The 15,585-nt window shown below is 30.8% G+C and overlaps 1 protein-coding gene across 3 annotated transcripts in view; it reads right to left on the bottom strand.

Moving 5' to 3' along the window:
• LOC106473587 (AF4/FMR2 family member 4-like) overlaps positions 1–15,478 on the bottom strand; it is a 42,379-nt gene extending 26,901 nt beyond the window's left edge. For all 3 annotated transcript variants that reach the window (XM_022401986.1, XM_022401987.1, XM_013934272.2), the window contains exons 1-6: positions 15,247–15,478; positions 13,108–13,156; positions 10,494–10,543; positions 9,878–10,034; positions 7,991–8,178; positions 4,316–5,776 (exon numbers count right to left, since the gene is read on the bottom strand). In XM_022401986.1, coding sequence (XP_022257694.1) covers positions 4,316–5,742 — 1,427 coding nt within the window. In that variant the 5' untranslated portion in view covers positions 5,743–5,776; positions 7,991–8,178; positions 9,878–10,034; ... (1 more) ...; positions 13,108–13,156; positions 15,247–15,478. The remainder of the gene's footprint in view (positions 1–4,315; positions 5,777–7,990; positions 8,179–9,877; positions 10,035–10,493; positions 10,544–13,107; positions 13,157–15,246) is intronic.
• Positions 15,479–15,585: the final 107 nt, after the last annotated feature.

Genomic DNA, 15,585 nt, shown 5'->3' with positions numbered 1-15,585 from the left:
AATCTTAATATGTATAATTACGACATTGTTAATTTCCAGATGGTAATCTTAATATGTATAATTACGACATTGTTAATTTCCAGATCGTAATCTTAATATGTATAATTACGACATTGTTAATCTCCAGATGGTAATCTTAATATGTATAATTACGACATTGTTAATTTCCAGATGGTAATCTTAATATGTATAATTACGACATTGTTAATCTCCAGATGGTAATCTTAATATGTATAATTACAACATTGTTAATCTCCAGATCGTAATCTTAATATGTATGATTACGACATTGTTAATCTCCAGATGGTAATTTTAATGCCTATACTTATGACATTGTTAATTTCCATATGGTAATCTTAATGTGTATAATTACGACATTGTTAATCTCCAGATGGTAATCTTAATATGTATAATTACGACATTGTTAATTTTTAGATTATCATCTGGAAATTAACAATGTCGTAATTATACATATTAAGATTACCATCTGGAAATTAACAATGTCGTAATTATACATATTAAGATTACCTTGTTAATCTCCAGATGGTAATCTTAATATGTATGATTACGACATTGTTAATCTCCAGATGGTAATTTTAATGCCTATACTTATGACATTGTTAATTTCCATATGGTAATCTTAATGTGTATAATTACGACATTGTTAATCTCCAGATGGTAATCTTAATATGTATAATTACGACATTGTTAATTCTCTAGATGGTAATCTTAATGTGTATAATTACAACATTGTTAATCTCTAGATGGTAATCTTAATGTGTATAATTACGACATTGTTAATCTCCAGATGGTAATCTTAATGTCTGTACTTACGACATTGTTAATCTCTAGATGGTAATCTTAATGTCTGTACTTACAACATTGTTAATCTCTAGATGGTAATTTTAATGTCTGTACTTACAACATTGTTAATCTCTAGATGGTAATTTTAATGTCTGTACTTACAACATTGTTACTCTCTAGATGGTAATCTTAATGTGTATAATTACGACATTGTTAATCTCTAGATGGTAATCTTAATGTGTATAATTACGACATTGTTAATCTCCAGATGGTAATTTTAATGTCTGTACTTACGACACTGTTAATCTCCAGATGGTAATCTTAATGTCTGTACTTACGACACTGTTAATCTCCAGATGGTAATCTTAATGTATGTACTTACGACACTGTTAATCTCCAGATGGTAATCTTAATGTCTGTACTTACGACACTGTTAATCTCCAGATGGTAATCTTAATGTCTGTACTTACGACACTGTTAATCTCCAGATGGTAATCTTAATGTATGTACTTGCTGAAGACTTAATTCCCACAATCTACTTTCTCAATGTTTCTATTTGCTAAAGTCCCACTTCCCACCAACTTCTTTTTTAATGTTTTTAAACTTCTACATCATTAAATCCCACAGGCTACATTCGTAATGTTTGTATTTGTAACATCTTTAATTTCCATATAACAATCTCAATATTTATATTAGTTACATTTAATTCCCATTGTCAACATTCTTAATATTTTTCTTTCCTACGTTGGACTACAATATTAAAGTTGTTTTTATCAAAATGTACTTGTACCTTTAATGATGAATGTGATCATGTCTCACTTTTAAAGATGAAACATAGTACAGAAATAAATCTATTTTTCCACAAATAGCAGTCTCAAAACACATGTTTTGTCAATTTTAAGTTCAAATTGTGTTTCCTATAAAGTTTTTTCCTTAAAATACTAAAGCCTTCAGGCAAACTTGACAAAAATCATAACTACAAAGTAAAGATCTACCTAATTATAGGTTCTTGTTCAGTTCCATGACTATAAAGTAAAGATCTGCCTAATTGTAGGTTCTTGTCCAGTTCCATGACTATGAAGTAAAGATCTAATTAAAGGTTCTTGTCCAGTTCCATGACTATTAAGTAAAGATCTATCTAATTAAAGGTTCTTGTCCAGTTCCATGACTATGAAGTAAAGATCTACTTAATTATAGGTTCTTGTCCAGTTCCATGACTATAAAGTAAAGATCTACCTAATTAAAGGTTCTTGTCCAGTTCCATGACTATAAAGTAAAGATCTACTTAATTATAGGTTCTTGTCCAGTTCCATGACTATAAAGTAAAGATCTAATTAAAGATTCTTGTCCAGTTCCATGACTATTAAGTAAAGATCTAATTAAAGGTTCTTGTCCAGTTCCATGACTATAAAGTAAAGATTTATCTAATGATAGGTTCTTGTCCAGTTCCATGACTATAATATTTAAAAGGCACTTTTTTAGGTAACACAACATTTTACTGCCCACAAATAATTATGTTCTGGAAATAAAACATTTCCTAGTACAGTGAACAAGTTTATTCTCAAAACTTTCAGTGAACTAATAAACTATCACATTAAACTTGATTAAAAATAAAATTGAAAAATAAAGCAATTGAACAAGTTGCTGGAGAAACATAATAATTAGCTGGGAAAAAAAAAAGGCTATCACTATATAGCAAACACATACATCATTATTTTATGACATAAATTTCTGGTCAACTTTTTTTGGCATGATAACAGTTGATTTTATAATGTTCCAACAATATAATTTCTATACATGTAGAAACCCTTAAAATTAAATAACTGTTTGCTGCATCTCTTTGCCAGTAGTAAAATGTTGTGGCAGTCACATGTCAGCAGTGCAATGACTGGAAGTAAAATGATAGCAGTAATATGTCGTAGAACCATTTTTTTTAAATCAATCTATCTGTATCAATTTTTTACAAATATCGATCTAACAAAACGTTATTGTCCAGCTCAACACTACAAGTAAAGTTTGAAAGGCATTTTTTTGTATATATCTATCTGTATCAATTTTTCACACAGTGTTGAAACAGTAGGAAACCACAGCTGCAAATGAGTTTGATCTAGTGAGACTAACTTCAAATTGTGGCTACATGTGATGAAGCAAGAATCTATAATAATAAAAGGGGTATGTCTATGGGTTTGTGTGTGACTTACATAACTCCAAGAGGAAAGAACCTAGAAACCTGAAATTTTGCACCCATACTAAGTGGACCCTAAGGGTGTGCATCTGGATATTATTACTTATCCATGTGTGTGCACTCGTGCATTTTTTTGTGAGGCAAGCTAGGGAAAACCCACATAGAAAAAAATATGTGACCACTATAGCACAAGAGCAAACAACCTAGAGACTTGAAATTTTGCACCCATACTAAGTGGACCCTAAGGGTGTGCACCTGGGTATTATTACTTATCCACATGCATGTGCAAGCACATCTTTCTGTGAGGCAAGCTTGTGAAAAACCACATAGGAAAGAAGTGGTTCCATATATTACAAATTATAGATATAAATCACTGATAGACAGACACACACATGCATGTGTGTATGTGTGCGCATGCATGTACATCGTTTTAATGAGGCAATCTAGCAAAATACAAAAAATAGAAAAAAAGTGGTTCCTTGTGTTTTGGTAACAGTGCATTTCAATAATGACTTTTATATCATGTTACTTAGCAATAAAAGTATAACCTAATATTGTTGTTAAGAGGTTATGTGCCGAAAGCATGAAATGAAATGTATAAACTACAAAATTAAATATATATATATATTTATTGTTTTCTAATTTAGAGGCTCCATTAACTAAAGAGGTTTGTTTTTTATTATTTGTTTTTATTATTTAAGTTTAAAATCTAAGGACAAGTCAGAGGGAAGGTTACCTTTATAAACAGGCCACATCCCTTAAGAGACCAACAAAAGTATATAGGTTATACTTTTATGTTCAAATGGGTTCACAATACACACACTGACATAGTCATCTAGAATAAATCAAGTCAAGTGAAGCCAGGTACTATCGCTAGCAGTAAATAAAATGTATTTTCTGTAGTACAATTTGAAAATACAAAGAAATGGTTAACTTGATGTAAGGGAAAAATTATGATGATAACATTATGGACAAGTGACCTAATGGCAATTTTAACCATTTCTTTGTATTTTGTGTAAAGAAAATTACTTCAATAGGTCAGAAAGTAAACAATAGGTTACATACCCATGTTGCATGTACATAAAACTTTAGGGAAGAAACAAGTCTTAGAACATGCCATCATACTTATACTTTACATATTTCTTTGGCTAAACTGTAATAAAAGTATTCAATCTACTTCCCTGATATCACGGAAATTAAAGTTTCTAATCTTACTACAATATTTCATCTATATGTACATGTTTTTGTTATTTTTGTAATTAAACCCTTCACTCACAGTCAACAACACAAAACCACTAATTAGTTATATAAAAGATCAATACTTACTCCACTTTCGACCCTAAAACTTCAGATATCACAGCATTTGAACAAGCCTTCTTTTTTTCTTTCAATTCTGTTTTTTCAGTAGCTTTTCTTTTACAAGTTTTCACTTCATCTGTTCTACGTGATTTACCATTCTTACAGTGAAAAGACTCTTTACTTCGTTGTGCTGCCTTTTGCCTCTCCTTTTTCACTTCACGCATCTTTTTTATATCATTCTTGTTGGAGGAAGATTGAGGAACACCACCTGTCCTTATTTTAATATCACTGTCTTCTGGAGAGTACGTCCTTTTAATAGGTAACTTTAACGGTATGGAAGGTACCCTATCAATTAAATCACAATTTATACTCACTATAATATGTGGAATGGTTCTCAGTTGCATTTCACTTTGTGACTCAAAACTTTCTTCTGTTAAATGTGCCCATGTCTCTGGTTGGCTAGTAGGAGGTTCCAACCTTTTACAGACACTGTAGTATTCTGCAGTCTTCTTGTTCACGCCTTCCATCGAGTCTCCTTGGGCAACACTGTCAATAACTTTCATTACACTTTCAGAAGCTTCTTTTGACTTGAGTTTGATTCCTGCATGTTTTGAGTGCTTACCCAGTTTAGTTGTTGAAGACTGGATGGGAGAAGAAATCTTATTACTGGTATTCAGTAGTTGGACTGGAGAGGTGAAACCCAAAATATCAACATCACTATCATCTGACCTTGACAAGGAAAGCTTTGATAAACACTTTTGAGGTGTTGTTTTTTTCATCTCATTAATTTCACCATTGTGAATAACTACTGAGGCATGCTTTTTTGAATCATTCTCACGTGACTTTGGTGTTGATTCTCTTGGTGTTCTTTTTTTGTGCTTTATTTCTATTCTGTTGATTTTGTTTTCTTCTCGTTCACCTTCTGTGTGTTTAATACAATTAGATGGTCTTTCTAAATGCTTCTTCTTACCTACAGTGTTTTTCAAACCTTCACAAGCCTTCGGCAATTCTAACTGAATTTTCTGGCCAGTGATGCCATTACAATTAATTAGTTTCTCCAGATGCTTCATCTCATCTACAGTAGATTTGACACCTTCTTTGTAGACCTTTGACAATGCTAAATCAAATTTCTGCTCACTAGAACTATTATCCAACTGAAATTCTAACCTCTTTTTTGATAAGGGTGAGGAACCAGAATCCGTTTCTACAGTATGAAAAGGTTGAAATGTTCTCACATCTTTGTAGGACTTATCAACATCCTCAGTCTTATCCACTGATGTTTGGTCTCCATTCCTAAGTGGAGAACAAAACACATTGTCTTTAACATCCAAACACCTATGTGAATATTCTTTATCATCTTGGCACTGCTGAGCATGGGACAAGAAAGGCTCCTCTCCTTTCAAGGAATGTGGTAAATGCACAGGAGAGAGTACAACTCTTATGTCAGTTGTCATAAAGCCAGTTGACGAACAAAACTCTGTACTTGATCTGTAAAACACACACACACACACATATGGTTTACCCAAATTATTGGTATAAAATCAACATGCATCTAATTTTATCAAAATAATTGGTAAAAGTCATTTTCATTAATTTCTTGCATATTAACACAAGAGCACTTGTGACAAATCATTTGGTTGATACATGAGGAAATAGAAATAAAATAAGCATTAAGTATTACCATAAGAAAGAAATGGTAAGAACAAAAAAAGCTTGTGAAGACAGTAAAATGAGAAAGCAAACATTTAAAAAACTTTAACAGCTAAAACAGTAAAAAAAAAAAAAGAGGACTATGAAAATAAATTTTTACAAGAAGAGGGGTATGGAATATTAGTTTCTATCTCTGTAAAGCAAGATAATGAGAGGATACAAGTTCAGATTATGTCTTAGCAATATCTATACTACGAGTGTGAACTTTTTCTTAAAACTCAGAAGCTCAAATAGAAGTCAAAACAATATCTAAAATGGCCAATTTGGAGCAAAGAAGTGTCATGTGATACAGAGAAGTGGTGATTGAGAATTTATTAAAATATTTACTTTTGAAATTAAGAAATTCAGACTTAGATGATATAAAAATCAGAATTATAAACTATATATTGATGCCAAATTTATTCACATACACTGATAATAAAGAATTCAATTACATTTTGAAATTAACACTGTAAATATATTGTGACATGCATTTTTACCAACTGTTATCCAGAGGTCTGAGGTCAAAATAGAAAGAAGAATACCCATTCAGGAGTATAATATTAAGGTGTTGATGGATAAAAACAACTCTAACACCTGTAGTGTTCCTAATAAAGTGGAGAAAGAGAAAAGTAAGCCTGTATAGGTGGAGATAGAAAAGAGCTAGCCTGTGTAAGAATATTACAGTGTGTAAAGGTGGAGACAGAGAAGATCTAACCTGTTTATGAATATTACAGTGTGTAAAGGTGGAGACAGAGAAGATCTAACCTGTTTATGAATATTACAGTGTTATGGTGGAGACAGAGTAGGGCTAACCTGTTTAAGAATATTACAGTGTGTTAGGGTGGAGACAGAGAAGATCTAACCTGTTTATAAATATTACAGTGTATTACGGTGGAGACAGAGAAGATCTAACCTGTTTATAAATATTACAGTGAGTTACGGTGGAGACAGAGAAGATCTAACCTGTTTATAAATATTACAGTGAGTTACGGTGGAGACAGAGAAGATCTAACCTGTTTATGAATATTACAGTGTTACAATGGATACAGAGAAGAACTATATCAATCACTGAGATAAAAGATAGTGCCATAATATATTTGAAACATTATTATAAGGAACCATTCTCTTGCCAGTATAACCACCTTTACCACAGTAGCTAAATAGAAGACAAAAGCTATTGATGAGCATAACATGAAGTTCGGGTAAAAGTGGAAAGTTAGATTGTTTATCCATCCGTTTATCTGAAATACTATTAGACCAGTCACACCACTATATTCAAAATTCAATATGTACTTCTATTCATATTTCAGCTGTTTTACAACAAGAACAAATAAAAAGATACAAACATTTAGTTTATATCAACTTTTATAAATAGCAGACAAAAGGAAAAGGACTGCTTCAACACACAGTGTTATGGGGGCCACAAATAAGAATATAAATAATTAACAATATAAAAAAGAGAAGGTGTGTCTGACAATTTAACAATACAGCAATGGAGATGGTGTTGTGTCTAACAATTTAAACAATATGACAGTGGTGTGTAACAATTTAAACAATATGACAGTGGTGTGTAACAATTTAAACAATATGACAGTGGTGTGTAACAATTTAACACTATGACAGTGGTGTGTAACAATTTAACACTATGACAGTGCTGTGTCTAACACTATGACAGTGCTGTGTCTAACACTATGAAGGGTTTGATTAATATAAAAATATATTAATAGTAATAATAAAACAAAAGATGACAAAAAAGTGAAGGGTTTAATGAATATAAAAGTATATTAATAGTAATAATAAAACAAAAGATGACAAAAAAGTGAAGGGTTTAATTATTATAAAAGCATATCACTAGTGATAAAACAAGAGAGGCTTCAAATGCAGCAACAATGATATATACATATGAAACTTTCACAAAAAGATAATGGTAAAAAAGTACTAAAAACAGTAAAGACTAATGAAAGCAACAAAAGGTTAATTAGTTTTTTACAGAAGAAACATTATAAATACCTCCTGAGGCTTTTATTCTGTTCTTCTTTTGAGACGCTGCTTATAGGATCCTGAGTTACAATTTGGTTAACTTTAATTTCTGAGTCTTTAGATTGTTCCTCACCCAAAGACAAGTTATTAAGAGGTTTCCAAGGAGATGAAGTTTGTTTGTCCACAAAATTTGCTAAACGCCAACTCTGAGTAGGAGGCTACAAACAAAAGAAAGTTGTTTTATATATTATTATTATTAATCGGTTATAACAAGGAAATGACTGAAATAAGTCTCCATCTTCAGGAGCAAACTACAATAGTAATTTACATACTCATAGAAAGTTTGTGTGTTTTTCTAACAAATGTATTTATAACTTATAGTACCCACAAATAGTCATAATGAGCAAATCATAAGCAGTTTACTAAGCACGTCACTTCACACTCAACAACCACGACCATGTTGATCATCAAGGGATATGCTACACAAGGACTATCTGTGCCAGCTATCCTGAATTGATAAACTAGAGAGAAAGCTGCTCGTCAACAATACCAACAGCAAACTAAATAGCTTTAAACTCGTAACAGTACACATCTATTAATACTTAAATTTTATTGTTTTATTGCCCTTTGAATTGTGCTTAACTATTATTTGTACCATTATAAGTTGTAAATCACTTGGGAAATGTGCAGCTCATGTTATGCTACTGATTTACATTATGCACAAGATACTCGCAAGCGTACCTCATGAAAACGTTTTTATCATATTATTATTTACTTTACCTAATCTAACCTTAACATAAAAATTTTCCAATTTTTACATTTTAGTTTCTGTTATAATAAAAAACAAAGAATACACATGAAAAACAAGAAATAATTGCACTTCCCTTTTTTTGCTGTCAACTGTTCATGACACAACCACTTTTTTATACTTATGGTAGTACTGCACTAAGTTTTTCATTTAATTAAATAATGCACCAAAGAACACAGAATAATAACATGCAAAAAGTAGACAATCTCCCATAACTATAACAATTTCTCTGGCTTTCTAACTATATGTGTGTGACAAGAGCCCTTACAAATTCATCTAAGCTAGATGATGTGTCTTCTGTGGGAATAAAGCTTGTACTGAAAGTGAAATTGACAATTCTCTGTAATATAATATGTATTTTGATAGATGAAAACATTGGCTTTCTATTGGATATAAATAATATTGAACATTAGAGAGAATTCCTGCTATTTCTGAAAGAGAGAGGATGTGACAGGTACGTATGGTAAAAAATGTCTGTTTTTCTATTTGATGATTCTGTGACCAAATGAGATTGAAGACCATGAAAATTATGCTTGGCCTGAGTGATGATGACATTACAATGAGTAATTTACATTAAATTTCATACTTTTGGAGGGGTGGTAAATAAAGTATAGAAGAGGAGATGTCTAGAGAGAAAATATCACAAACCTCACACTATTAGAATTCAGTATTTTTTCTAAATATTGCCTTCTAAAATTAAGAACTTACAGCTTATATACTATTAAAATATGGATTATTAGCACGTTTATTGGTATACCATGAAAAGAAAGTAGTTCAATTAAATTTTTAATGGAAATCACTAAAAACCTGGTGACTTGCTCACAAAAAAAGATGCCTGTGAAGAGGGTCAAAAATCAGCTATTACATTTTAATTTAAACTGATATTCATAATTTTAGACTTTCTGATTTTTGTCAGAAGTTTAGATTCAAAATCTATAGCATCAACTAATGACAATAACTTTCTAAACATTACTCAATCCTACTAATAGTAATCAATTTTCTAATGACAATGAATGGCTAAAACTATTTGAAACATGTGAGGAACATCTGTTTATCTAGGTTCAATAGTTCTTTTGAGTAAATTGAAACCTGTCTACTCCAGTTGTTACCTTTTCAGAGGCAGATATTTTATTAGATGTACTGCTGTCAGTATCTTCAGAGTCAGTGTCTGAGGTACTGTCTTCGGATTCACTGGATCTACTGTCAGAGCTGGCTGATACTGCTTGTGGGAGGGAAGCTGGACAGTGGTCACCATTCTGTGATAACCTAGGACAAGTAATATAAACATGAAAAATACTTAAAATTTATCTACTCTAGACACATTTTAAAATGGTGAATTATACTGATAATACTAGAGAAGTTAATAACACAATAACAGAAAGTTAACCAGCTTAAAATCATTTCCATTATGTCTTAACTAAGTGTTGTTAATCACACAATAACAGAAGGTTAACCAGCTTAAATAACACTTCCATTACATCATAACTAAATGTTGTTAATCACACAATAAAAGAAAGACAACCAGCTTAGATATCACTTCCATTATGTCTTAAATAAATGTCGTTAATCACACTTCAGCATAAGACTTCAAAGCTTGAAGATATTTTAATCATCTCTGAGCTACAATGTATTAGTTGTACTTTCACAGGAAACTTGTCTTCTCAAAAATCTCATATTTATAACATAGCTTTGGGTTGGATACAAAATATGATATATAAAACTAACCTGCTAAAGTTAAGACGAGCTTTAACTTTGTCTCTCGGTTGAGATGTGGCCTGTGAATAAAGAAATATACACTGTTTGTTTAACACACTCTACCCAAAAACAGAGAATATCATGAGATTTCTTTTATGTATTAGCTGAAATAACTAAACAATAACCATTTACAACACTACTTACGGGTTTACCATAAGTGTTACTGATAGAAACAAATGATAAACAAAAACATTTACAACACTACTTACGGGTTTACCATAAGTGTTACTGATAGAAACAAATGATAAACAAAAAACATTTACAACACTACTTACAGTTCTACCATAAGTGTTACTGATAGAAACAAATACTGATAAACAAAAACATTTACAACACTACTTACGGGTTACCATAAGTGTTACTGATAGAAACAAATGATAAACAAAAACATTTACAACACTACTTACGGGTCTACCATAAATGTTACTGATAGAAACAAATGATAAACAAAAACATTTACAACACTACTTACGGGTCTACCATAAGTGTTACTGATAGAAACAAATGATAAACAAAAACATTTACAACACTACTTACTGGTCTACCATAAGTGTTACTGATAGAAACAAATGATAAACAAAAAACATCATATCTATGTTGGTTACATAACAGTCAAATGAATCAATGCACACACCTGACAATATTTTCATAAAATGCCAGAATACTGGGTGTAGATTCATTCAAGAATTACATGTGGCTACTGTGGAAGACTAAATGGTTAAAAAAAGTGCCTTACAATCTCAGTGAAAAGAATGTTCACTTGGCATACAGGAGCTATTAGGTCTAATAAAAATTAGTTTAATAACTTAATCTGTGGTATTCGTAGGTAACAAGAGGTTTGTTAAGGTTCATTTAGAATAGTTATATTTAAGTTTGGCTCAACAGATTAAAACAGTTTATTTATTTACTGATTTGCAGTATTACTATCAGACTGATGCTCTGTGACGAGATTTCCAAAAGACTGGATTGCAACCATGGAAGATTTCAGTTGTAGTAACATCGGAAAATATCTTATTTTTCTGTAAAATTTACATTAAAAAAAATAGCAACTTTATGTTTTACTTAATAACTCTAAAAAAAATTGTGACCATTCTTTAGAAAAATCACATATTAATGTATCTGCAAACTGGGACTTTCCTTCCTAGTGTAACCAACAGAACGATGTGGAAACAGAACTACAAATAACAAGTCTACAACAATGTTTGGATAAACTAAAACAAGCAGCTAGCTAGTATTAAAAGATACAAGTCACAGTTCTCCTTCCTCAGCTTTTAGTTGACATTAATTCTATGTCTTCTAGTATTCCCACATTTTTTACTAATGAAATATTAAATAAAACATTATTATTCATATTATTAAAGTTTCTGAGAAATATTTTAATATAAGGTCTCAGTCAAGGTGGTATTTCCAGAGAAATAGGCCATGTCACGTAAATATTTGGAAACCACTGCACCGTGATGAGGCATGATCAACGTGCATTAATGCTAGCAGGTTCATGCTGATATAGTACAACTGAGAAGTAATACCAGCAAAGAAGTGCCATATGGTACGGCATGATTGATGTCAAGTAATATTATCTTGACATCAATTATGCCGTACCATGTAGCATCAGTCTGATAATATTACTTGACATTAATCATGCTGTACCATATATCATCAGTCTGATAATATTACTTGACATCAATCATGCCGTACCATATATCATCAGTCTAATAATATTACTTGACATCAATCATGCCATATCATGTAGCATCAGTCTAATAATATTACTTGACATCAATCATGCTATATCATGTAGCATCAGTCTGATAATATTACTTGACATCAATCATGCCATATCATGTAGCATCAGTCTGTAATATTATCAGACTGATGCTACATCAGTCTGATAATATTACTTGACATCAATCATGCCATATCATGCTTGTAGTAAGTTCTCTAACATGTATGTTTTATTTAGTATCAAGTACTTGTAGTAAGTTCTCTGACATGTATGTCTTATTTAGTATCAATCATGCCATACCATGTAGCATCAGTCTGATAATATTACTTGACATCAATCATGCCATATCATGTAGCATCAGTCTGATAATATTACTTGACATCAATCATGCCGTACCATGTAGCATCAGTCTGATAATATTACTTGACATTAATCATGCTGTACCATATATTACTTGATACTAAATAAAACATACATGTTCTTGTAGTAAGTTCTCTTACTTGATACTAAATAAAACATACATGTCAGAGAACTTACTACAAGTACTTGATACTAAATAAAACATACATGTCAGAGAACTTACTACAAGTACTTGATACTAAATAAACATACATATCAGGGAACTTACTACAAGTACTTGATTACTTGATACTAAATAAGAAATACATGTTAGAGAACTTACTACAAGTACTTGATACTAAATAAAACATACATGTTAGAGAACTTACTACAAGTACTTGATACTAAATAAAACATACATGTTGAGAAAGAGATGGTGTAAAATCTGAAGTGATATCAATAGCTAACATCATGCTCATGCACACATGCATTACAATGTCAACAAAAACAGGTCAGACCTACCGTTTCATCATCACTATCACTTATCACCAGGTCATCCTGAAGACTGAACCTAGAAAACAAAAATTATAACAGAAAAACATGTTTCTTACTGTATATACAGAGTATAACAAGTATGGTTACAACATTTCACCAGGTTAACCTGGCACCATCATCTACAATAGTAAACAAGTTTTTCACTTATACTAACGGAGTACTTCCTTTAACTATTTAAAAATTGTAACAGAAATACATGGCAAACAAACTTTACTGATGAACAAGAAAGAAGTTAAAATCATGTTGAAATCTGTGTGTTTAGTAGCACTTATCTTTTAGTTAATTTTTAACTCCGCTTTACTAAATATGCATGTTTCAACATGTATGTTTTATCTGTTTGGTTGAGTTAGTATTTAAATAATGTGTTAAGTTGCTTATGTTTGATCTGTTCAAGCTATTACATTTGATGTTTTGACCTGTTGAAATTTTTCTGTTTATCTTACTTTAAATACATTTATTATATTTAATGAATTTTGTTTTAACACTTTTAAATTGTTTTTCTTTACTGTGTTATTACATTTAATGTGCTATGTTCAGCTCTTTTGAATTTCGTGTTTGAGTAGTGTTGTATCAGATGTGTTGAAGTTCTTGTGTTTAATTTGCTTTGTTCAAATGTGTTTATTGTAATATATTACATTCAGCTTGTGTTTAATTTGCTATGTGTGTTTATTGTAATATCTTACATTCAGCTTGTGTTTAATTTGCTATGTGTGTTTATTGTAATATATTACATTCAGCTTGTGTTTAATTTGCTATGTGTGTTTATTGTAATATCTTACATTCAGCTTGTGTTTAATTTGCTATGTGTGTTTATTGTAATATATTACATTCAGCTTGTTTAATTTGCTATGTGTGTTTATTGTAATATCTTACATTCAGCTTTTGTTTAATTTGCTATGTGTGTTTATTGTAATACATTATATTCAGCTTGTGTTTAATTTGCTATGTGTGTGTATTGTAATATCTTACATTCAGCTTGTGTTTAATTTGCTATGTGTGTTTATTGTAGTACATTACATTCAGCTTGTGTTTAATTTGCTATGTGTGTTTATTGTAATACATTATATTCAGCTTGTGTTTAATTTACTTTCTTTAAATGTATGTTTATTGTAGTACATTACATTCAGCTTGTGTTTAATTTGCTTTCTTTAAATGTACGTTTATTGTAGTACATTACATTCAGCTTGTGTTTAATTTGCTTTCTTTAAATGTATGTTTATTGTAGTACATTACATTCAGCTTGTGTTTAATTTGCTTTCTTTAAATGTATGTTTATTGTAGTACATTACATTCAGCTTGTGTTTAATTTGCTTTCTTTAAATGTATGTTTATTGTAGTACATTACATTCAGCTTGTGTTTAATTTGCTTTCTTTAAATGTATGTTTATTGTAGTACATTCAGCTTGTGTTTATTTGCTTTGTTTAAATGCATTTTTATTGTAGTACATTACATTCAGCTTGTGTTTAATTCGCTTTGTTTAAATGTATGTTCATTGTAATATATTATATTCAGCTTGTGTTTAATTTGCTTTGTTTAAATGTATGTTCATTGTAATATATTACATTCAGCTTGTGAACTTATTGTTTAATTTGCTTTGTTGAAATTTATGTTTATTGTGTGGTTGAAATATTGTCATACGTTCTTATTTGCTTTTGAACTTAACTTTTAGAATTAACAAAGTATTTAAGGTATGTAAATGAAATTACCTCAGTCAAGATAAACAAAAGGAGTTCAACAGTGTTTAAGAGATAAATATATTTAAAGCAAATTAAGCAATAAGTTCAACAGAGCTGAATGTAATATATTACAATAAACATACATTTCAACAAAACAAATTAAACAATAAGTTCAACAGAGCTGAATGTAATATATTACTATTTCTCATACCCAACAAGGCCTTTTTCCCATTACCAGGGTTCAGCTGTGATACAACACGCATGGTAATGGATGAAATACTTCTGAAATTATCAAATCGCATAAAGATTTTCCCCCAAGGTAACTAAATGAAAATTTAGTTTGTTTGATTTTTTCAGTGTTTATTTAAAGGCCATCTTAGGAGCTCAGTTAAGAAAACAAGAATGTAATTAACTAGCAAAAAAACTTACGACTGAGATCCACTTCCATCTTTCGTCTCTTCCACATTTTTTACTATAAACAAAGAATCGAAAACATGTTAATTTAACAATACACACTGACTGTAAACTGACATATTTTAAAAATCTACCATTTGGTTGCTACAGTAATTTGTATCAATAGCCATCCAGAAAACCAAAGTTTGTTTACCACAGTAACTTGTGTCAAGAGCCATGTAGAAATCCATAGTTTGGTTGCTACAGTAATTTGTATCAATAGCCATGTAGAAAACCAAAGTTTGTTTACCACAGTAACTTGTGTCAAGAGCCATGTAGAAATCCATAGTTTGGTTACTACAGTAACTTGTGTCA

The sequence above is a fragment of the Limulus polyphemus genome, unplaced genomic scaffold (assembly GCF_000517525.1).
Source record: "Limulus polyphemus unplaced genomic scaffold, Limulus_polyphemus-2.1.2 Scaffold6299, whole genome shotgun sequence".
Lineage (NCBI taxonomy): Eukaryota > Metazoa > Arthropoda > Merostomata > Xiphosura > Limulidae > Limulus > Limulus polyphemus.
The sequence above is the reverse complement of the archived record's forward strand: the minus strand, read 5'-3'. Positions and strand labels throughout refer to the sequence as shown.